Source organism: Meleagris gallopavo, chromosome 1 (assembly GCF_000146605.3).
Source record: "Meleagris gallopavo isolate NT-WF06-2002-E0010 breed Aviagen turkey brand Nicholas breeding stock chromosome 1, Turkey_5.1, whole genome shotgun sequence".
Lineage (NCBI taxonomy): Eukaryota > Metazoa > Chordata > Aves > Galliformes > Phasianidae > Meleagris > Meleagris gallopavo.
Window position 1 is genome coordinate 190,242,704 of NC_015011.2, and position 23,064 is coordinate 190,265,767.

The 23,064-nt window shown below is 51.2% G+C and overlaps 2 protein-coding genes across 4 annotated transcripts in view; one reads left to right on the plus strand and one right to left on the minus strand.

Moving 5' to 3' along the window:
• The window catches only part of FCHSD2 (FCH and double SH3 domains 2), a 569,931-nt gene that overhangs the window by 512,372 nt on the left and 34,495 nt on the right, over positions 1-23,064 (minus strand). The window lies entirely within an intron of this gene.
• On the plus strand, positions 4,362-14,637 carry P2RY2 (purinergic receptor P2Y2). 2 transcript variants are annotated; one of them, XM_031552154.1, is made up of 2 exons: positions 4,365-4,795; positions 4,907-14,637. In XM_031552154.1, the coding sequence occupies exons 1-2, from the start codon at positions 4,380-4,382 to the stop codon at positions 5,784-5,786; spliced, it is 1,296 nt and encodes a 431-aa protein (XP_031408014.1). In that variant the 5' UTR covers positions 4,365-4,379; the 3' UTR covers positions 5,787-14,637. The 2 variants fall into 2 exon arrangements, with proteins under 2 accessions (XP_031408013.1, XP_031408014.1); XM_031552153.1 differs by having other exon boundaries at positions 4,362-14,637.

Genomic DNA, 23,064 nt, shown 5'->3' on the forward strand with positions numbered 1-23,064 from the left:
CCGGCACCGACCCGGGGGAGGGAGACGTTCCTATTAAGCAAAGGAACTAAAAATGCCTCCAAACCCCAAGAAATGGATTCAAAGATCTCAGCGGGAGGGCTACGCGGGCGCGATGCGGACGGCTCGGGGTTCCGCTGCTGCTTTCTGCCCCATTGCTCACCGCGTTAACCCGCTGGAAACTCTTTTACGCTCTGTCGCTCCGCTCCCCGGGGGGGTGACGGGGGCTCTATCCGGGAATTTCCCTGTCCGCAGCTCTCGGGGGTGCCCTCTCCCCATTCACCGCGGCTTTTTCCTCCTCCGCTCTGCGTCCCGCCGTCCCCTCCGCCGTCTCTTTGGGGGTCTTTTCGTTCTCTTTGCTCTTTTCTCACCTTTCTTTTTGGAAGCCTTTTAATTCCTTTCGGCACCTCCAAAAACACCTCCGTGCCGCGGCGTTGGGAGGGGGGCGGTGGAGGTGAGGGGGGAGGGTGGAGAGCTTTGGGGGCGAAGCGTCTCAGCGCTGTTTCTCCTTCGGTTTTTTTAACGCCTTTTCTTGCAAAACGCGTTTGGTAAGCCTCTGCCTTCCTGTGCAAGCAGCGGCGGGGCTGCTGCCCTGAGAGACGGAGCGATGGCACTGCAGCCGGGCGCCTTCCTCAGTTCCTCATTTACGCCCTTGTGAATGGAGCTGTGCCCTATGGCCCTCAGCCAGCGGGGTGCGGAGTGAGGAGAGAAGCCAGCATCCATCCCTTCTTCACCCTGAGCATCCCCCACTTGGGAGCGATGAGCTGCAAACCCCGTTTGCTGCCGTGTAGGTGGCTGTGCTCACCGTGTTGGGGTTCAGCCCCGTTTTGGGTTGTGCCCAACCGCTGTGTCATCTCCCAACCTGATGTCACGTTGGTAGAATCGTAGAACACCCTGAGATAGAAGGGACCCGTTGGGATCATTGTGCTGGACTCCATGGGTGATCCCTTCCAAGGGGAGAGCTTGGAGTGGCGACCAAAGGATTAAATATGGGCCAGGTGCTGTTTGCCTCCACCCAAAGAGCTGCTGTGCTGGCAGCAGGGCCAGCCCAACGAAAGCAGCTTGAATTATGAGCGCATGTTCTGTTGGGTTTAATGACTTGTTGCTCATTTGGCTCTGGTTAATTGGGGCTGTAATGCGCTGAGGATGAAGATGGGAGGTGTTGGGACCGCAAGAAGCAGAGGCTCAAGAGGGATAGATTCAGATTTGTGTGAATTCAAGGGATTTATTGGGGGGATTCCCTGCAAGCTTTTTGCAGGTGGTTGGGAAGGGATGGGGCAGGCAAAATGGAAGGGGGAATGGTTTTAAAGTGAACCAGGGGAGGTTTAGATTGGATGTGAGGAGGAAGTTTTTCATGCAGAGGGTGGTGAGGCAGTGGAACAGGTTGCCCAAGGAGGCTGTGGATGCCCCATCCCTGCAGGCATTCAAGGCCAGGCTGGATGTGGCTCTGGGCAGCCTGGGCTGCTGGTTGGTGACCTGCACACAGCAGGGGTTGGAAGTGGCTGAGCACTGTGCTCCTTTGCAACCCAGGCCGTTCTATCATTCTATGAAATGCTGAGCCCGGCAGCACCATGTGCACAGGAGGAGGAGGAGGAGGAGGAAGCTTAGCCTCTATGGAGCCATCCTGGAGGGAAACAGAGCTGCTTGGAAAGGGCAGATGAAAGACACACCGGTTTGTGAGGCTCCGGTTTCAGTGTGCTCCCCTCTCCTGGCCATGATGGCTCAGTACCATCTGCTGTTTCCTTCGGGTTACGGAGGATTTTGGCTGCACTCAAATGATGCTGGGTTGTTCTCCTCCCGATGTCTTGAGCTGCTCCTGATCCGGCGCAGGGATTTTGATGAGTCGATGGAACGTGTGCAATTAGGGCAGGGAAAACACCCACGCTGTCCTTGTGGCCTTTGCAAAGGAGCCATCAGGAAATATGCAATAAATGGAGCGTGGTTTTGTCCTCCAGCACAAATGGTGCTTGTGCCAGAGGAGGCAGCAGCAGAGGCAAGGGGCTCTGCCAATGAGTGAATCCCCATTAATTACCAGGGACGGCCCGTTCAACCCCACCATGGCCACAACTGACTTGCTTTGGTGACTTGGGTATGAAATTTGATGGGAGGGCAGTGGAAAGGCTGAGAAAGGGGCCTGGAATTGGGATTTAGTGAGTTGAGGAGTGGGTTGGAGGGGGCCCTGGGCTCTCTGCTGCAGTGCCTGGTATGGTGGTCAGCAACCCTACCCACAGCATGGGGCTGGGACTTGGGGGTTCCCTCCCAACCTGAGCCATTTGGTGATTCATGTCCAACCCAGCACTCCTGTGTGTCCCTTGGGTGCCCATGACCTTGGCACGTGCCCTCCTCTGGTGACAGTCCCCTCCAGTCGATGGGATTCACTGTTCCCTGCCCGGGTGGATCCCGTTACAGGAGCATTTTGGGATGTGGGCATCATATGGCTGTGCCCTCGGGTGTCTGTATGCCCATGCACATGGCTGATGGGATCACAGTGCCAACGTGCCACTGCGTTTCCATGCATGGATGGATCCAGACCAGCTCTGGGTTCCCAAACCTCAGCTCCATCCATGGATGAAGCCATGCCTACAAAGAGAGCCAGGCTGCTGTCACCAGTTTCATTGAGACTGGGCAATGCTCTCACACATAAGGTCTGATTTTTGGGTGATCTTGTGTGGAGCGAGGGGTTGGACTCTATGATCCTTATGGTCCCTTCCAACTTGGAATATTCTGTGGTTTTAAGACCCCTGGATGGAGGAAACCAGGCAGGGCGATGCCCTGAGGGTGCTGTGTATGAGGACACCTGGAAAGCTGTGCAAGGTCAATGCAAGAAGGAAATCCTCCTGCCACGATCTCAGGAAGGACCAGGAGAGCTGGTGCAGCAGTTGCTCCTCCCACAGTATTGGGGTGGGTTTGCTTTTGGTTGTCACTGAAGGATTTTTCCTTCTTGGTTCCTTCAGTTATTTCCATTGCTTTCTCCCTCCCGTTGTCCCCCCCGGGTTGGTTGTGTGTCCCCTGCCACCCACTCACTGCGGATGCAAAGGGGCTTTGGCACAGGGCTGGACAGCAGCCACGGCCCTGACGGACACAGTGGGTTCTGTTCAAGGAATTCTGGGCAGAATTGACGAGAAAAAAAAATGAAAAGAGAGAAAAAAGAAAGGCTTTTGCATTTGCAAAAGGAAGCAAAGTGAGAGCTTTGCAGGGACAAGGCAGGGACAAGGCTGCCTTGTGAGCAGGCTTCTGTCTCTGGTTGCCAACCCCAGAGCTCTGTTTGCTCGTTTTCCTGAGGAAGGAGATGTGCAGATTGGCACATCCACGTTCACACAGGGCACAGTCCCCTCCTCAGCTCACAGACACTCTCCAATGCGTCGTTGGGATTTCTAGTTGGGGCTATGGGGTCCTGCAGGGAGATGGGAATAGGGCTGGGAGCTGGAAGATGGGGATTTCATAATAAGGGCAGTGAGGCACAGGTGGTGGTGCCCCATCCCTGCAGACCCCTGAGGTCAGCCTGTGAGCACTGATGGAGCTGCGGGTGTCCCTGTGCACTGCGGGCAGTGGGACCCAATGGCCTTTAGGGGTGCCTTTCAACTGCAGTGATTCTATGATTCTGTGGTTCTCTGATCCCTCATGCTCAGATAAAGGACACCTTCATCCCAACTCTTTTCACCCAAATTCTGCTCTCTGAGCTCCTGCTGTGGTCGCATCCCCCATAACCCCTTTTCCCTGTAATGGTGCAGCAGCACAGGGCTCAGCCCGTTGCTTCACCGGAGGTCAGCCTGGTTTGTTTGATGGGAAATGAGGCAAATCCATTTTAATTTGGTTCCTGGCTGACGAGCTGGCTGGGCGATCGTGTGTCGGCCGGGTCGTGGGCACAAAGGGGCCCTTGTTCCTCCTGGCACAGACAGTGCCAGACCCTGTGTGTCTGCAGACACTCTTTCTAGTCCATTTTTCTCCTATCAGCTGCTCGTTCCCATGCGTAACCACTGTGGGTGGTTGAGCACAGAAAGGAGCATCTTTGCTGTTCTGTAGCACAGGAGACAATTTCAGCTTGGCCCTCGTGAGAAGGGTGGCTTGGGGCAGCTGGGATTTGTTCAAGGCAAGTCACAGACCCATAGAATGGCTTGCACTGGGGAGGACCTTAAAGATCATCTGATTCCTACCCGTGCAATTGATAATCATAGAATGATAGAATGGCCTGGGTTGCAAAGGAGCACAGTGCTCAGCCACTTCCAACCCCCTGCTGTGTGCAGGTCACCAACCAGCAGCACAGGCTGCCCAGAGCCACATCCAGCCTGGCCTTGAATGCCTGCAGGGATGGGGCATCCACAGCCTCCTTGGTTACCCCTCTGTGCCCCAGATGCAAAATGAGGATAAATAAGACTCCTTTTATGCGCTCAACCCGAAGTCCTCCACACTCAGGACTGCTGCTCACATCAGTGCCCAGCTGTGAGGTCCCATGGGGATGCACTGTGCTGGCACAAGTTCATGCCACCTCTCAATCACTGTCACTTGCACTGAGCAGGCAGTGCTGGTCAGGCTGTGAGCCACACTTGTGGGCTATGTCTGTCCATAGCTTTTGGGTGGACGTTGGGTGGTTGATGGCAACATCATCAGGAGGAATGCAAATACAGTGCTGCAGCACTGGGTTTTCCTTATCTAAGTCAACTCTTCCAGGGATTTCTCACCTTCTTACAGCCTCTTTCCTTCCCCGTAGGGTGATGGCGAACCTATCAACACCTCCAGCCTGGACCAGAGTCATCAACAGCTCCTTTGTTGCAGGCAGTGCTGACAACAACACCTACAGGTGTGTGTTTGATGAGGACTTCAAGTATGTCCTGCTGCCTGTCTCCTACGGCATCGTGTGTGTGGTGGGGCTCTTCCTCAACCTGCTGGCCCTTTATGGCTTCATCTTTAGGATCAAGACCTGGAATGCCTCCACCACGTACATGTTCAACCTGGCCGTGTCCGACACGCTCTACGTGGTCTCCCTGCCCCTCCTGGTGTATTACTACGCCATGGGGGACAACTGGCCCTTCGGAGTGGGTTTGTGCAAGATAGTCCGCTTCTTGTTTTACACCAACCTCTACTGCAGCATCCTCTTCCTCCTCTGCATCAGCATCCATCGCTTCCTGGGCATCTGCTACCCGCTGAAGTCCCTGCAGTGGGGACACGTCCGCTACGCCCGTAGGGTGTCTGTCATCATCTGGGTGGTGACCGTGGTTTGCCAATTGCCCGTTCTCTTCTTTGTCACCACCAGCATGAGACGTGGCACCATCACCTGCCACGACACATCCAGCAAGGACCTCTTCGGCCAGTTTGTCATTTACAGCTCGGTGATGATGGTGCTTCTCTTCTGTATCCCCTTCCTCATCATCATCGTCTGCTACTGCCTCATGGCCCGCAGGCTGTTGCAGCCTACACGGGGCATGTCCCGGCTCTCCCGATCCAAAAAGAAGTCGGTCAAGATGATAATCATTGTCCTGGTGGTCTTCAGCGTTTGCTTTCTTCCTTTCCACGTCACTCGTTCCTTGTACTACTCCTTCCGGAGCTGGGACTTGAGCTGTCAGACCCTCAATGCTATAAATTTAGCCTATAAGGTGACCCGGCCCCTAGCCAGCACCAACAGCTGCTTGGATCCCGTACTGTATTTCTTAGCAGGACAAAGATTTATGAAGCTCACAGGTAACAAAATCCCATGGAAGCCTCAAAATGAGATGGCAATGGGGACTGTGCCCAACGGTCCCCTGGGAACCAGCAATGACACGGACACGACGTCCAAGGAAATGAAATCCTAGCTCTGCCCCACACCCTGTGGCAGTGGAAGGGTTCATCCCACGTGTGATGGGAGGTGAGGATGCTTCAGGGCCAGAGGCCTATGGTGTTTGCAGTGCCTTGGCTCCCATGAGTATTGCTGTTTGTGGCATGCATTTTCAGGGAGGTGACACCATGGTGATGGGGACAGGCACCGTCCCTTTGCCTCTTTCCCTGCCTGTTCATCAACATGTGGCCCCTCCCCAGAGGTCAGCCCGAGTGACCTTCCAGCGTGGTTGCAAAATCTGCTAAAATTCACACCCTGGATGCCTTAGACTGTTTTCTAAAGAAGAAAACGCTACGTGCAAAAAGCCCCATGGAGAAATCAGCCTGCTTCCCTCCAGGTTCCCTGGCACATAAGGAGCGTGCGTTTATCAGAAGTCTTTCCATGCCTTGGCAAGGGAAAAAAGACTTTTGATTCATGGGGAGTGTCAGCTGTGGTTGTGATAAACAGGTTGATAAAAGGTCAAGTGCAAACACTGCCTGCGGTGGGGACGGGACGCCCGCTGCTTTGCATCCCTGGGGAAATAATCTTGGAATCATGAAGGTTGGAAGAGCCCTCCAAGATCCCCAGTTCCAACCCCAGCCCACCCCACCACAGCTCTCAGTGCCCCGTGGGCCCCTTTCCTGAGCACCTACCACCTCACTGGGCAGCCTGTGCCAACGCATTGCCACTCTTTCAAATACTTTTTTCCTGTGTTCCAACCTGAACCCCCTCTCTGCTGCAACTTGAGGCCATCACCTCCCATCCTATCACTGTTACCTGGGAGAAGAGATTGACCCCCACTCATCACCACCTCCATTCAGAGCTAATGCTCTCCCAACTCCAGCCCCTTTCTGAAGGATTCTCATTAAAAGGGGTGCTGGTGGGGAGCACTCTCCATCCCACTGGGATGCACTGATACTATTAAGCTGGTCCTCAATTTCTCCGGTGAGGTCAACATCACAGGGAACCAATGGTGTTTCCCAACAGCAACATTCATGTCTGAAAATCTTGTAGGAACCAGTAGCTCTCTCCGTGCTGCTGCCTTTAATAGTCACCTCCAGCTCTGTGAAAGTGAGGGTGAGCTCTCTGTGCCTTGTTTTTGATCATCTTACAGGCATCTCATGGTTCCAGCAAAGTGGTGAAGACCATTGCCCATTCCATTGGTTCAGTATTGATGCATCCTATCACTATTCCCCATTGTTGCTCAGAGACGTGGTGGATGCTCCATCTCTGGAGACTTTCAAGGCGAGGCTGGATCAGGCTCTGGGCAACCTGATCTACTTGTCCATGTCTGTGTTCATTGCAGGGAATTTGGACTGGATGGCCTTTAGAAGTCTTTCCCAACTTTAACGGTTCTATGATTCTATGACTGTCCCACTTGGAGATACTTGACATATCCCATACTGACAGCGTGGGCCTCCATAGGGAAATATGGCAGTGCTGACTCTGCTTTTAGGAGCCATGCCTGTAAACACGGTGCTGAGCTTAACGCCAGCCCTGTGTGGATGTGGGCTTGCATCCCCATCCCCACCAGTTCAAAGTCAGCTGGAGGAAAGAGCCACCAAACCCTCCACCAGAAGGTCCCCGTGGCCCTTCTCTCCCATTGCTGGGTTAAGAACTGGAGAGCCCAGACGCGCGGTTTCCTGGCCCAGCCCTGCCACGAGGATGCTGATTCCTCACCCCCAAAGATGAAAATTGCTCCTTCTGCAGAACTGGTTGAGTCCTATTTCATAAAAATGGCCCAGGCTCTATTTTAGGGTTAGACAAACACTTTTGGTCCCAGTTTAGACTGATTCCTCAAACCTCTTAGTTTCTCCCAACCCTCCTGCCTATGAAGTGGCTTGGTGGGGGTAAGGACACAGAGATAAAGAAATAACTCGGACATTCCTGTGGCCTCAGCTTGGTGGAATTGTGGTCCCATGGAGGGCTCTTGTCCTGACCCACAATATCACCGCCACAGAAGACAAAGGAGAGGACTGTCTCCATGCTGAGCACCATCAGCAAAGAAAAACAGCGTTTGTAGGGTGAGTCATCTCACCCTGGAGAGGATTGTCAGGGGGGTTGGGTTAAGATAGGCGTTGCACCTTTTTCTCCCCGTGGAGCTTCATGGGAAAGGTTATTACAGGCAGTCACTGAGATGAGACAAATAATAGAGTAATCACAGAATCATAGGATGGCCTGGGTTGAAAAGGACCACAGTGATCATCTCGTTTCAACCCCCTGCTGTGTGCAGGGTCGCCGACCACCAGACCAGGCTGCCCAGAGCCACATCCATGAATCCAAGTGAAGCACTAGGCTGCTAAGAACCTTTCTCCGGGCCAGATCTTGCCTGCTCACCCAACACTGCCCAAAAGCAGAGTGAGCACCGAGCTACGTGCTCTGAGTAACTCAATAAACCACGCTCCCAGCTCTCTCCTTCGCCCCGTTGGCACTCCCACCCTCATCACCACCACCGCTGTTGGGGTCCAACACAGTTCAGGTGGAGAGCTGATGGAGAGGGCCCAACTGGAATTGTACATACAGGTTTTGTGTTCGTTTGTCAAAGCACTAACTTATACACACAAAGAAGTGGGTTTCGTGATAATAGCTGTACATTTTTATTTTTGTAACACGCAGACATTTCCTAGAGTGAATAAATATATTTCTATTGTGAGCGCTCTTCTGCCATCGCCTCCAATGTGTATGGAGAAGAGGAGGGTTCCAGGGGTAGGGGCTGAATGTTGTAGATATGTTCTGTAGATGTGTTTTGTAGATATCTTTTGAGCTCCATATGCACTCAGATCCAGGAGGGTGAGATCCAACCCGTGTGCTCTGCAATAGGTACCTCCAGCAGCGAAGCTGTCGAGTCCACAGAGGAGCACACAACTTTTGGTTGTACCACATCCATCCCCACAGCCCTGGCAGGCAGCTTCTCCAAGGCTTCTACTGTTGAAGACCAGAAGTTCTCAGGTTCATTTCTCCTAAATCACATTCTTTCCCCTTCACCCAGCTGCTCGTGGGGCCACCAACAGCTCGTGCTGGAGTGAAGCCTCTTCTTCTCAGAAATTTCCCCTTTTCCTCTGCAGAAACCAAGCGAGGGGGTTCCCAATGCTTAACCACAGCCCTCATGAGAAAAGTCCTTTTGTTTCTCCACTGCAGTTCATCCTCTGCTCTGTACCCAGCCCGGCGTTCGCTGTGTGTCCGTGCTCAGGATGCATCCATGCCATTGGATGAATGTATTGCAGGCTGCAATCAGACCATATTGAAATCTGCCTGGCAATAACCCAGGCAGCTCAAATCCCTTCGCTCTCATCCTCATTCCAATTTCTTCAGCCTTGAGATTAATTCTGCTCCTTTTCACATTGCCTGGTCTTCTAGCACTATCACAGTGACATTTGCAGGAATGGGATCCCATGGAAAACGCTCTGCTTTCAGTTTTCTTTCCTTTACAAAACTTCCCAGCCCTTGCAGTCGCTGAAGCGGCAAAACTCAAAAGCTTACACCCAGAGGAAGAGCTGCAAGGAGTGAATCAATTATCCAGTGCAGAATCTACGTTCTAACATCCTGCTTGACTTCCAGCCCAGGTTTGAGACTCTCACCCCAAGGCGAAAGCCACGAGGATGGAGCACATGCCCAGCTTTCACTTGTGGGCTCTCCTGCATCACGCCCAAGCGTTTCGTGCCCTGACTCTTCTGCAGCCAATGCCAGCACTGACTCGTGTGAGTCACTCAAACCCAGGAACGAAAGTTAAGCAAGAACAACGCGCGCAGAAGCACAGAGGTTGTGGAGTTATTTCAGAGAAACAAAGAAAAACCAGAAAACCCACTTTTTGTAAGTGCCTCTTGGCGCTGGGAGCAGGAAGAGAAAGTTGAGAGTGCTGCTGGTCTCCTGCCAAGCCAACCCATCTCCCCACGGCGTGGGTGGAGGCACGAGCTCCTTGTCTTTCTGCAGACCGTCCCAGCATCCAGGCTCTTCCTTCCCTCCGTGTCCCTTCCGTTGGCAGAGTCAGCCATATCATTACCATGAGCCACTTGGTGTGTCCGTTTCTCAAAGGGGGGAGCCCTGGCTTCATTTGCCCTCTGGTTTTCCTGTTTGAGGCTGAATTTTTCTAAGGATCAAAGCTGTTTGTCTCCCCTCACCCCAAGTCGTTTCTGAACCCATTAGCCGTGTTGTTGAACTCCAGCCTCGAGCTGGAAGGGACCCATCATAGAATTATAGAATTGGTCAGGTTGGAAAAGACCTTCAGGATCATCAAGTCCGACCACAACCATGATCACTGACCCCAACCTACAGCCCCACACAGCATCCCCGAGCCCCAGCCCTATGGCTCAGAGCAGTGTCCCAGCACTCCCTGAGCAATGACCAACGATGCCATGACCAGTGATGAGTGGGGAAAGGTGGTAGGTGGTGTCCCAAAGTTCAGTCGAAATATCTTCTTTTTTTCACTTTCTGGGATCCAACAGTCTTTGGCTTCTCCAGATGAGGTGGATGGGGCAGCCCCAAAGGAGGATCCCTCAGCATTTCCTTCAAAATGGAGCGAGATGTTAGAGGGTTTTCGTGCTGAAGTATCCCACAGCTTTCAGAGCTGAAGGAAACAGTTTAAAGAATGGAGATGGGTGTAAATAAATAACTAACTAAATTAATAGAAAAGAAAATGGAAGAAAAAGAGAGGATGTGAAAAGAGGGAAGTTTGGGGCTCAAACACAGCTCCACAGCTCGGAGCCTCTACGATATGGTAACCTGAAGGAAAGGAAGAAAATATCATTAGGTTCCACGCTCCCATCTGAACAACTGTTTAAAAAGGGAATTAAATGGAAAAAATTCCTCCCCCTCAATCTATCCTCTTTTCCCTCTTTATCTCTTGCTCTATCCAGTCTGGGGCTGTTAGAACACCAATTAATCCAAAAAGGAAGATTTATCCACTGAAAGGGAGAGGCTGGGCTCTGCAGAGTCAGAGGACAGCCTGCTTGCAGCCCTGAAAACAGTGCAATAAAACCCTTTTATTACCCTTTCCAGGTTGGGACATGCGGGGTGGGAGCCCATTCAGCCCCTGCAGCTGTAATGCATGTGTGCCACTCCTCTCTTTCTGCGTCATTTGGGTTTAATCACTGACATCTCCAAGGTCTTCCACCAGGCCCCGTGCAGCCAGCTGGAACCTCAGCTGGAAATCCCGTTTTTCCCCAAATTCAGGGGTCTAATCTTTATGGTTTGAGGGTATCTTAGTGTTCCCATTGGGTTTTGGTGGGGCTTGGAAGTAGGGCTGTGGGATGCTGCCTTTTCTCAGGGGGTTCTTTACAATGAGTGATGACTGCAGAGGAGTGGGATCCAGAAGGGGGTTTCCTCCTCATTATCCCCTGATTTTTTAATACTGAATCCATCTTCAGCTGAGTCCTCAGCTGACACCAATAGGATGTGTCAGTGGGGAGCTGGGGGTCCCCAAGGAGCTGCCTTGCAGTCACCATCTGCCCTGTGCCCATTGTCTGCCATGATGTCATCCATTATCTGGATGGCCATCACCCGCTGTGAAGTTCTCATCCACCTTAAGGTCCTCGGCTGCCTTGGTGTCCCCAGCTGCCTTGTCCTCATCATCCCTATGGTCATCATCTGCCTTGATGTCATCCATCATCCATCATACACGTGGCCATCGCCTACCGTGAGGTCGTCACCTGCTGTGTGTTGTCACCTGCCTCGATGTCACCACCTGCCTTCCATCCAGCCAGTCCCCCATTCTCCAGCTCCATCCCTGCCCACTGCATGGAGGCTCGATGGTCCTTCAATTTCCTTTTTCTCATCACAGTAGGAGCAAGCAGGCTGAGATTTAACAATAACGGAGGCCACGGTTTGGGAGGCATCCCTATCACCACACTGCCAGCAGTGTCAGCTGGAGCTTCCCCAGACCCACCCAGTGCCAGATGCAAACGGATTCCTGAATGCTGCAGCAGCCCAAAATCCATAGGAAATTGCCAAGGAAAATCTGAAAGCCCCACAGCAGCACCCCCTGCTGCTCCCCATCTGCTCTTCATTAGATAAATGAGTTGTGGTCTCCCACCCGGGTGGCCCCGGCTCAGGGACCCCCCTGCAGCAACTGGAGTGATGAGTTGGGGTTGGGATCAAGGCTGGTGCTTCCAAAATCTGGGGTTCAGCTCCAGTTGAACCCATAGGGATGGTGCCCCCGGCCAGCTCTGCCCACATCCCACATCCCCAGCTCCAGCTTGTGATTAATACCTCACTGGTCTGAACCTCATTCAGACTTTCTGGGATAATTTCCTAGAAATTTATCATTCCTCTGCCAGCAATGCTTCCCAGATGTTGCAAACCAGCTCTGTGTTGTCTGGCCCTGCAGCACAAATTGCAGCACGTTGCTACAACCCCTTCCAATACAGAAACTGGAACCATTGGGTTTGTGTCTGGTGGGTTCTGTGTTGGACTCAGTGATCCCTGTGGATCCCTTCCACCTCCAGATATTCTGTCATTCTCTGGTCCTATAAATTGTTGTAAAATTTGCAGTGGCTGCTCTTCTTCCTGATGCCCGTAGGTGGAGAAAGAGAGCTTCACGCCTTCGGGGTTTCCTTTACAGAGCTCAGCTCAGTAGGGTGCATGGTGCTCTGGGCTCTGTCCCATCAGGAGCCTGGTTTGGGAGATCCAACCCCTGTTCAGACAAAGATGTTGGCCTGCATAAAGCTCCACACCCCCAGGGCAAGGGTGGCTCCTCCAGGAGACCACGTATCCTCGAGAGAGACTTGAGATGCTGCGTGAACCGTGACCCCAGGATATACAGTGAGCATGGGATGAGCAAACACTGTGCAGGTCCGTGACAGCCCAGGACACATTTTCTGCCCTGGGGTAGCACATCCTGTAGGGTTAATGCCTTTCTACCTCGATATAGGTGGCCTCATCCAATCCAATGGCAGGCATCCCAAAACGGAGCTCTTCCAGGGAGCCCAACTCCAAGTCATGAGGAGGATGGCCCCATCGAATGCTGCTCTCTGGGTGATGGGATGGCCCCATCACCACTGCTCAGGAATATCTCCACACAGCCCCGGTGTTCTGCAGGCATTCACCCACTACGACCCAACCTCCTTGGCCATTACTGACCGTACCCACACCCACCCGGGGCTGACCCATCCCCAAGCCAAAAACGTCCATGTTGATCACTGGAGATGACTTGAGGGGAACAGTTTCAACTCCAGAACAATGGCAGACATCATTGTTTTGGGAGATCTGTTATTTTTTTTCTCTCAGAACAAAGTTGTTGGTTTGAGAAGAGCAGAAGAGTTCCACGATTCAAACCAAACCAAAATAAGGAAGGGTTAAAGAACCAGACAGAAACTATTTTCTTTGACCTCCTGTTGACCGGGATCGTTTTTTCCTCCCAAATTTTGGTTCAGCCACCCAGTCGAAAAATATCTCCTGTCCCAGCCTGTGGGTTTCAGCCTGGCCCCAGTTAATGCACGGATTGTGCAAAGGGTGGACGCATGCTCTCTGCCAACCCTGCATGACTTTGTTGCTTCGTTGTGCTGCCAATAAAGCATTCACAAAAGCAGTGCTTGAGGCCAACCGTGAAAAATAAAGCAATCCTTGCCCAGGAAGAGCAAATGTTTACCTTGCACGCTGCAAGCTGACTCCGGGTGATCTCAGGTGGTTTAATAACACTGAAAAGGGCTTTTGTGCTTCTTGGTGTGATGGAAGATGAGCTGCAGTGGTTGTCACATCTGTGTGCTGTCCCTTGGAATTGTCCATTTGGGTCTTGGACCGCACTTCTGAGGAGGATCCTCATTCCCCCTTGGGGCTCACCAGCTCTTTGCTGTGGACTTTGGTTCCTCCTACTCTTTACAAGTTGGTCCCCAAAATCTATCCTGCACATTTTACATTCAGTTTGCCACCTTTGAGCACTGATGGAGCTGTGGGTGCTCCGTGGGACCAGATGGCCTCTAAGTCCCTTCCAACTCAAACCATTCTATGATTCTATGTTTACCTCCTTCCATATCTCCCCTCTCGGACACCGTGTGGACTTTCTGCTGGTTTTCATCCTTCCAGTGACAATTTTCACCCTACTTTTAGTGCGGGCTGCTCTGAAGAACCATTGCAAAACAGTGCTTCCTTGGTCCACTTCCACATTTAATCTTCAGGATAGACATCTAATTTCAAGAAGCATCCCCATTTCTCTGAAATTCCCCTTTCAGCTGTTGATTTCTGCAGTAGGACCTTTTTTTTTTTTCCTTCACTGCAAGTGTCTTGTAGTCAACAAACTTCCTCTGCTGTATCTGTACTGCTAACCACAGCCTGGACAGAGCTTAGCCCATGGCAGCTCAAACCCACCAGGACAACACTCAAGCACGGTCTGCCCAATGGCTTGGACACACCGATGTCCTCTCCAACGATGGAGTTCTTCTCCAAGATAAATGATGATAGGACAGGAGGTGATGGCCTCAAGTTGTGTCAGTGGAGGGTCAGATTGGATATTAGAAGCAATTTCCTCTCCAAAGAGTGTTTGGGCACTGGCACAGGCTGATCAGAGGGGTGAGGGAGTCACCATCTCTGGGGATGTACCAGAACCATGGAGATGTGGCACTGAGGAACTCGGTCAGTGGGCATGGTGGAGTGTGTTGGGGTTGGATGTGGGGACCTTAGAGGTCTTTTCCAACCTTCATGATTCTATCATTCTCTGATTTCAAGACCTAAGAGCTTTAAAGAAGGCGCCATATACAGAAAGGCATCTTCTACAGGGAAAAGCCCACAGCATCCTGCTGCAGACCCACTTGGGGGACCAGCTCCATCACTGACTGTCCCAAGGAGAGAGGGGGAATGATGGTGACTCAACAGCAGAAGTTATTGTAGAAAATATACTTTTTTTTCAGCTATACTGTGTTCCTGGTTACCTCGAGCCAAGGGGATCTCACCTACATCTTTCCAGGGCAGGGCTGGGAGGGACAGCAGGAACCTGGTCATCCTGGGGGACATTCCCCCTGTACACAAGGTCCTGGCCATCCTGGGGGATGCTTTCCCCCATACACAAGGTTCTATGATGATCAGTTGTCCTTCAGAAAGTCAAGAGACCTGGGGCTGATGGGAAACAAATGGGGATTTGAAGCAGAACTTTTCTATGGACATCTCCAGCGCGAGGCTCAGGTTTTTGCCCAGGGGAGACAAAGTGGCCACTCTGCCTGGGGATGATGATGCCCCCTGACCATCTCCTCCAGGAACATCCCCTCGGGACAGGCAGTGACTTTCCCAACAGTTGACCTCAGTCTAATTAGTCTGAGGGGAGTGTTTGTTCTGGCTTTGCTCTCAACAGCTGGCCAACGGCCAGGCCATTGACTTTCCAGCCTGAACACTGGAGAGACTCAAGGCAGACATTTGTAGCACAACAAATGCCGTGCCCTGACCCCATCCATCACCTTTTGGCTGCTCAGGGCTTGGCAGAAGCACCACATGCCTGGTTGCTCCAGGAGAAGGGGAAAGTGGTACTAAGGACCAGCATCCTTGACTCCTAGTTGTCCAGGACTCACTGAGTTTTGCTTGGTGGTCTATCTGCACCACTGTCATAGAATCATAGAATCATAGAATCTTACAATGGTTTAGGATGGAAGGGACCCCAAGGATCATCAAGTTCCAACCTCCCTGCCATAGGCAGGGCCACAAACCTTCACATTTAATACTAGACCTGGCTGCCCAGGGCCCCACCCAGCCATGCCAGATTATGGCCCTTTTTCCCAAGAAAGGTTGAGATCTGCCTGAGTTGGGCATCCTGGATTGTTATGATGACCATATGGACTCATATGGACCATATGGGGACAAGGGATGTCGAGGAAATGCTGGGTTCCTACAGCTCTGATCAAAAGGAGCAACAGGCTCCAACTGACTCACCCAGAGAAATACCTCTACACATTGGCATCATGGATTTTTAGAAAAGCCTCCATCAGGACTCTGCAAAATCAAGTTCTTATGCCTCTAAGAATGCCAGAGCCCTTATAAATACTCTGTTATTCAATTGTTACTATTTATATTCTCAACACAGAGAGAAAATAGCAGTGTGTGCCACTACTGCACCCTCGTGCTGGTTTTGGGCCAAACTGGATTTTTTGACACTGTATTGTGGGCTCATGCCTCGTGCAGCACCCCAAAAACCCTTTTCTGGTGCAAATTGTAATGTTATGGGAAGCTCAGACACCAGTGAGCGCAGAGCCAGCCCTGTTCTTGTGTATAACCATGGTGGGTAGTGGATGGGGACGTCACCATCCTCCCCTAAATATCCCTCTCTGCCATCAACCTTTCTCTTCATGTTGTTCCTTCCAGCCTGAGGTTTGGAGTGCAATCCAGAGAGAAAGCAAAAATGGAAATCCCCCAGGGCACAGGGGGAAGGAGGATGGGAAGCAGCTGGTTTCTGTGCTGGTGGCAGCATTGGGCTGGCTGTGGGCCAGGCAGCCGGGGGGCATGGAGACACCAAGTCTAGGGCACGGTGACCTCGTAGGCAATGTCTTGCCAGGCTCTGCTCCTCAGATGGGGTCTCGGTAGATGGAGATTGGAAAAAGGCTGAAGGGATGTGCCTGAGGCTGTAGGGTTGCAGTCGGGTTAAGATCCTGGCTGCCCAACCCATCATCTTCCTCCTTATGGGCAAGACCATGGACCTGGGACATGGAGGAGGACAACAAGGGCTGTGGGGTCTATCTGGCAGGGATAGTGGATGGGTAACCACTGCCTTGTAGGAATGCCCATCCCAGGGCACGGGGTAGCTGTAGGTTTTATCCAGGGGGTTCTCTGAGGTCTGAAAGTTAATGCTCCCTGCCATGGAAGGGAGGGACCCATAACTTGGGTCCACCCCCTTCCTATTTCACTTGCTGATGGGAACATCCCTGAGCCCCTCATGTTCCTACAGCTCTGATCAAAAGGAGCAACAGGCTCCAACTGACTCACCCAGAGAAATACCTCTACACATTGGCATCATGGATTTTTAGAAAAGCCTCCATCAGGACTCTGCAAAATCAAGTTCTTATGCCTCTAAGAATGCCAGAGCCCTTATAAATACTCTGTTATTCAATTGTTACTATTTATATTCTCAACACAGATTTTTCCCAGCATTTCCTCGACATCCCTTGTCCCCATATGGTCCAGCAACCTGAAACCTCAGGAACCAGCACTTCCCAGTCTGGAACTGGGATGAGCCCAACAAATCCAGCAGCTCCTCCCCACGTGTTCGGTGGATGCTTGTTGGTACAGCTGCTGATGGAGCTCCTTGGTGGGCACAGTGGGGATTTCTTGCTCTCCTCTGAGCATCACATCCCAAATGCAAACACATGGAAATGTCTCATTACACCACCACAAGCTCCAGTGTGAGACGTAGCAGCTAGCAGCCAGAGCACATTAACACTCAGCTAAAATAATCCGTTAAATCCAGCAGGGAAGAAGACTAGGAGAAGTCCTAGGAAACATCACAAGTTCGCCTTTTGGGATCTGGCTAAAAACACATAGCAGGGCTTTTGTGCTCCTGTTATTATTTCCTTGCTGCCCTCCAACCTCTCGTCCTTTTCTTGACCCCATAGGGCACATCCTTCGCATCCCCAGGCTTGGTCCAAAGCCCACATTCCCTTCACCCTACATATGGGCTGGATAAATCCTCCTCAGGGCAGCAAGGAAGGACAAATATTTGGCTCTGCATGTGTTTCTTTTTTTAAATTTTTTTTTATTTTTATGTGCATTATTTCCAAGGAACCACCACAGATCGTGGGAGGTCACTGTAATTCAGCAGCAGGCAGCTAAAATCTCTGCATAATCTCAGACCTTGTCCCCAGAATATTTAGAAATCGCTAGGTGATGTCCTTTGAGCTCTTCCAAAAACAGAACTCAACACTGGGAGAACGGATAAACCCCTGATCCAAAGGGAAAGGGATGCAGGCACGTCCATGAGGACAACTGGACCAGGACACAAAGAGCAGTGCTAAAACCAATGTGATGGGGTGGGGGGAAAGAAGCATTTGCAGCACCTTGCACCATGCAGAAGAATGTGAGCTTGGCGTTGGGTGGTCAACACCAACGTATCAAGCACAGAGCAGCCCTGTCTGAACACTTTATGCCCATTTCCTAACAGCACCTACTGGACCGTGGTGCTGATTGATGCCTGCTCGGATATAGCAGTGATTTGTAACCTCAAGGTTGCAAAGGGCAGCAGAGTAAAGCAAAATATCTGAATGCACGTGATTTTGGACCTTGGTGGTACATCCCAGGGTCGCTCAGCCCCATTGCAACTGAAACATTTCCCTGCTCTGCAGCCCGATGGCCATCCTCCAGCACCTTATCTCAGTGGGTTCCTGTGTCCCTCATAGCCCTTAACTCCCTCCAAACAGGCTCCTCATGCTCATAAACTGAGAGCACACCCCATCCCTACCGGCTGGTTTTGAAGGCTGGTTGAGCACAACAGCATGAAAGCAGTATTTGGGACTATAAATTGGTTTTATCCTTTTTTTTTTCTTTCACTTCTTTTCTTCATTTGCCCCCTCACCCCTCCCCCCCTTTTTTTTAGTTTTTATCGTGGAGAGTCACATCACGGCCTCAGTCTCTCTGTCTCTGCTTATCTGCAGTGGGACAGAGGGGCCAGATGCCCCCCAGGGCGCTGAGCAGAGCGGCTGCAGAGGCAAAGCACAGCCTGGAGCCTGCCCAGCAGGACTGTTTGGGCTGAAGGGAGCACTGATTAGGGCTGCTCAAGGCCCCAAGAAAGCTGATTTCAATGCTACAGCAATGAGGGTGCAGGATGGGAGCTGTCTGCCCATGGCTGCTGGGCACTCAGTGCCTGTCCCACTCCCTTCTTCTCCCCAAGTCCACGGTGCCATTGGGATGATGCCCATTTGGGACAGAAGAGGGTGGCAGGAGACAGGATGGGAAGCATCTGCCCCTTCATCCAGCAAATCCCTCTGCAACTCTCACTTAACCAAGCAGTGGTTCTCCAGCCCACCATTTCGCTTGGTTTTTACCCAAACCAGCTGCTATCTTGGCTCCATCAGTCCCACATTCAGATTACCCCAGTCCAAACATTGGTGACCATCAATACCAGTGGCCATAGAGGTGCCATAGCCCTGGGGAGGAAATATTTAAAACAAAGCAGGATGAGATGCATTTCTGTGCTGTGTGTGGACCCATGCATCACGCCCACCATTCCAGCTCCAGCTTCATCCTCATCCTTATTTTGAGGGACGTGGTCAGTGGGCATGGTGGGGGTGGGTTGAGGGTTGAGGTTGGGGTTGGGGATCTCAGTGTTCTTTGCCAATGTTAATGATTCCACGATTCCATTGTTTCCTATGAGTGCAAGTGGTTCTGAGTGAACGTTCTCCAGAACAGCAGTTATGGGAATTGGAACCTAATGCTCATGAAATCCTCAAGTCTGGCATTTTGTACCAAATATATTGACTGAGTGATGTGGCTGATGCCCTCTCCCTGGAGACTTTCAAGGGGAGACTAGATCAGGCTCTGGGCAACCTGATCTAGCTGTGGTGTCCCTGTGCATTGCAAGGGAGTTGGACTAGATGGCCTTTAAAGGTTTCTTCCAACTCTAAGCATTCTATGATTCTATGATTCTATGATTCTATCATTCTATCATTCTATCATTCTATGCTCAGCCTGGCTTGGCACACTCCTGGAAAAGTAAGGATCTACCTCCTCTGGGCATAGATAGTTCTCCTCGTCATCTATAGAAAACAGTTTAAAACTAAAAGGGGAAATTTAGCTTAGATTTAGAAGGAAATTCTTTACTCAGAGGGCAGGGAGGCCCTGGTGCTGCTGCCCTGAGCTGTGGGTACTCCACTCCTGGAGGTGCCCAAAGCCATGGATGCGGTCCTGAGCACCCCAAGCTGGTAGGGGGCAGTCAGCCCGTAGCAGGGTGTTGTAAAAAGATGATTTCAAGGTCTGTTCCAACCTAAGTCATTCTATGATTCTATGATAATACGATAAAATAAGTCTCAAGACATCGGTCCAATGCATTTGGACTCATCAGTACAAAATAAGTCATCTAGGAAGGGATGGCCAACCCTTGCAGATTCTCAGGCTCTCCTTCCAAAGGGATGCAATGCTTCCAGGTGTTCCCCACCCCCACCTGTGCCTGTGCTCCCATTCCCAAGCAGAGCAGGTGAAGCAGTCACCATGCCCTGATGGTTCTCCATACTCAGACCTCTCATTCTCTCAGGCTGGATGTGGCTCTGGGCAGCCTGGTCTGGTGGCTGGCAACCCTGCACACAGCAGGTTGAAACTAGATGGTCACCGTGGTCCTTTTCAACCCAGGCCATTCTATGATTCTATGATTCACCCCAAAGCATGACGTCCCCACCAGCTGTGCTAACATCTGGGCTTTGCTCTCCTGCAGGAGCGCTCACGTCAGAGGACAGAAGTTCATCCACTTCAGGCAGAGCATTTCTCTCTGATCTGGTGACAAACACATGGTGCTCCTCCTCCGCAGCACATCTGGGGAGGGAGGAGGGGGATGAGCTCACTGTGTCATCACAGGGTCACCGTGTGGGGCGAAGGGACCCTTCGTGCCATCCCTGATGGGCGCTGTGGGTAAGAGAAAGCCCCACGCAAGGGCTTCCAAGAGATTGGCACTAGCAGCAAACACAGCCAATGTCCCTTGAGGGAGTTCGTCTCCTGAATTAATCTGCCAGCCACTCGGTCCTAACTCGCCATCATTTATGGTTGTTTTATCCCATAAAATTGTGGTTTCTGAGAGTCCCTTGGGGAAGTCAGTGATGGCAAAGGAGAAGCTGCAGATCAGGTGGCACAAAGCAGAGCAAGGTGCTGACATTTGTTTGGTTCCTTATAGATAGGAGGAGAAACAAAGTCCATGTGAGGGATGGGTGCCAACCCCAGAACTAGGATTTGCACATCTGTAAAGGCAAGGCAACAAGAGACTGCTTCTTTCCTGCCTACTAAATAGGAGGTCACACACACAGACTGTGGACAAGGTTTAGAAACCACCACTGAAGGAAGGAATTAGGAACAAGCTCCAGCAGGGTGATGTGGAGCAGGGTGCCCAGGGCTGTGCTGAGTTGGGTTTTGAGCATCTCGAAGGATAGAGACCACACAACCTCACGGGGCACCAATCCTCTCATTAACAAAATATTTTCCTTATGTTTTAACATAATTTCTTGCCCCATGGCCCCACTCCGAAGAGTTAGACTCTACTGTCTTTATTCCCACCCCATCAGGCATTTATAGAAGTCAATGAGATCCCTTTGAGCCTTCTTATCTGCAGGGTGAACGCTTCCAGTTCTCCACTTCTCCTTATACTGAAGATGCCCCAATCTTATCATCATCTATGCAGCCCTGTACTGGACTCAGTTATGACCATGTCTCTTGAAGACTTGGCTACTGAGTGTTGGTCAAGCCTGGGCAGGGGGTCAAGAAGGGATCTCCCCTGTGGGTTTGGCCACGGAAAGCTGAGCTGGGATCTTGGGCAATCCCAGCCCATCTGATCTCCAGCCATCATGCTTGGCTGGATGGTTGGACTTGATGATCTTAGAACCTTTTCCAGCATTAATGGTTTTATGATTCTACGGCTGGTGGGGTTCTGGGCAGGCTATGAGGGATGGAAGCAGTGGGGTTTTCCATTGCTCTCGTATATGAATTTTGATGGAAACAGATGTGCAAAAAACTCACTAAAAGGCAATGTTCTGCAGTAGATTTCAAAGCAAATTTTAAGAGCCGTATATACACAAACTGCCCAGCAACCTAAAAGAGGAAAGAGGGAAATAACCAGTAGGAAGGACAGTTCTACTATTTAAAAGTTCCTGAATAATTTACTATTAAAAAAAAAAAAAGAATAACCAATTCTTACTTATTTCACTTAAAAATAGACTCTCATACAGTTGGGACAGAGCTGTGTTGCCCCATGCCAGGACAGGCGAGATGTGTGGAGGAAGGACCTTCCCAAACCTGTCACAGTTTTTACCTGCTCCCGCTAACTTTAGAAGGGAGGCCCATCCTGTCCCTTTTTCCATGTGGATTTTAATGCTGAGAAATTTCCAAAGCTCTGAGGCTTCTGCTTCTGTGCTTGCCTTGGAGCAAGGCCATAGTGTGAGTCACCAGACGCTTATAGTTTGTTTAGTATACCAGCTTGGGCTCTATTGAATTTCTAGGAGGGAATTTAGTTTATAATCCCAATCAATGAACTGTCAGGGAGGAGGAAAAGGAAGAAGAGAAGGAGAAACCAGTCAGTTTGGTGGTCACGCTGCCACAAGCCATTTCTCATTGTCTGCTGGTGTGAATATATCTTCCTTACATCACAGTCTCATGATCTTCATGGCAGTTCATGAACTATCTGGACATCACTGTCTTTTTCAAGCCCTGCGTGGTGCTACAGATTTACCGTGGATGCAAAGGAGGAATGCAGTCCATTGGAGACATCTGCTTAGAAGACATCCAGAGAAGTCATTGCTGTGTTGACTCACGGACCAGAGACCAGTTGAGTAGTCACCCAGGACCCCCCCTTCCATGACCTGGAGGGGCCTACAAGAAAGCTAGGGAGGAACTTTTTATATGGGCAGGTAGCGACAGGACAAGGGGAAATGAATTTAAGTTGGAAGAGGGAAGATTTAGAGAAGAGACTGGGAAGAAATTCTTTCCTGTGAGGGTGGTGAGACGCTGGCACAGGTTGCCCAGCCGGGCTGTGGATGCCCCCTGCCTGGAAGCACTGAAGGCCAGGCTGGATGGGGCTGTGAGCAACCTGGGCTGTGGGAGGTGTGCCAGCCTCCAGCAGGGGGTTGGGAGTGGGTGAGCTTCAAGGTCCCTTCCAACCCAAACCATTCTGTGGATCCATGATTCTACTGTCACGTCCCTCCACCAGCCTTCCTGGAATCACAGCTTCTCGTACACCATCCTCGTTATTTTTCTGGTTTTATTTTAATCCTCTTTGTTATTGTTCAGCTTCCCTTCAAGTCAATGTTTCTAAGGATCCAAGAATAGAGAATCACATGAGATAATAACAGGAAGGAAAAGGGAATGCCTAGGATTACTGGACGCATTAAATTAAATCTATTTCACAAGTCTATCACCAAAGGTGCTTCCCCTAGCCTCAGTGTTCAGCTCTGGAAAGGTGAAGGGGAGGAAGAAGAGTGATGCAAAAGGAGAGCTTTGGAGTCATTTCCCAGACTGGGCACCATGGCAAAGCTCACTGTCATAAATTACCACGATTGGCATTGCCTGAATGCTTGGCCTGGTGGTGTCTGTGGTGTCTGAGGGCAGCTGGGGTTTCTGGCATGGAGCCTCCAGCCCACTCCATACCCAGGACAGAGTCATTGCCGTGATTTACCATCACCACT

Bases quoted from the DNA above. Each gene is read 5' to 3' on its own strand.
- P2RY2 (XM_031552153.1), top strand. From the start codon at position 4,380: ATGCGCTCAACCCGAAGTCCTCCACACTCAGGACTGCTGCTCACATCA.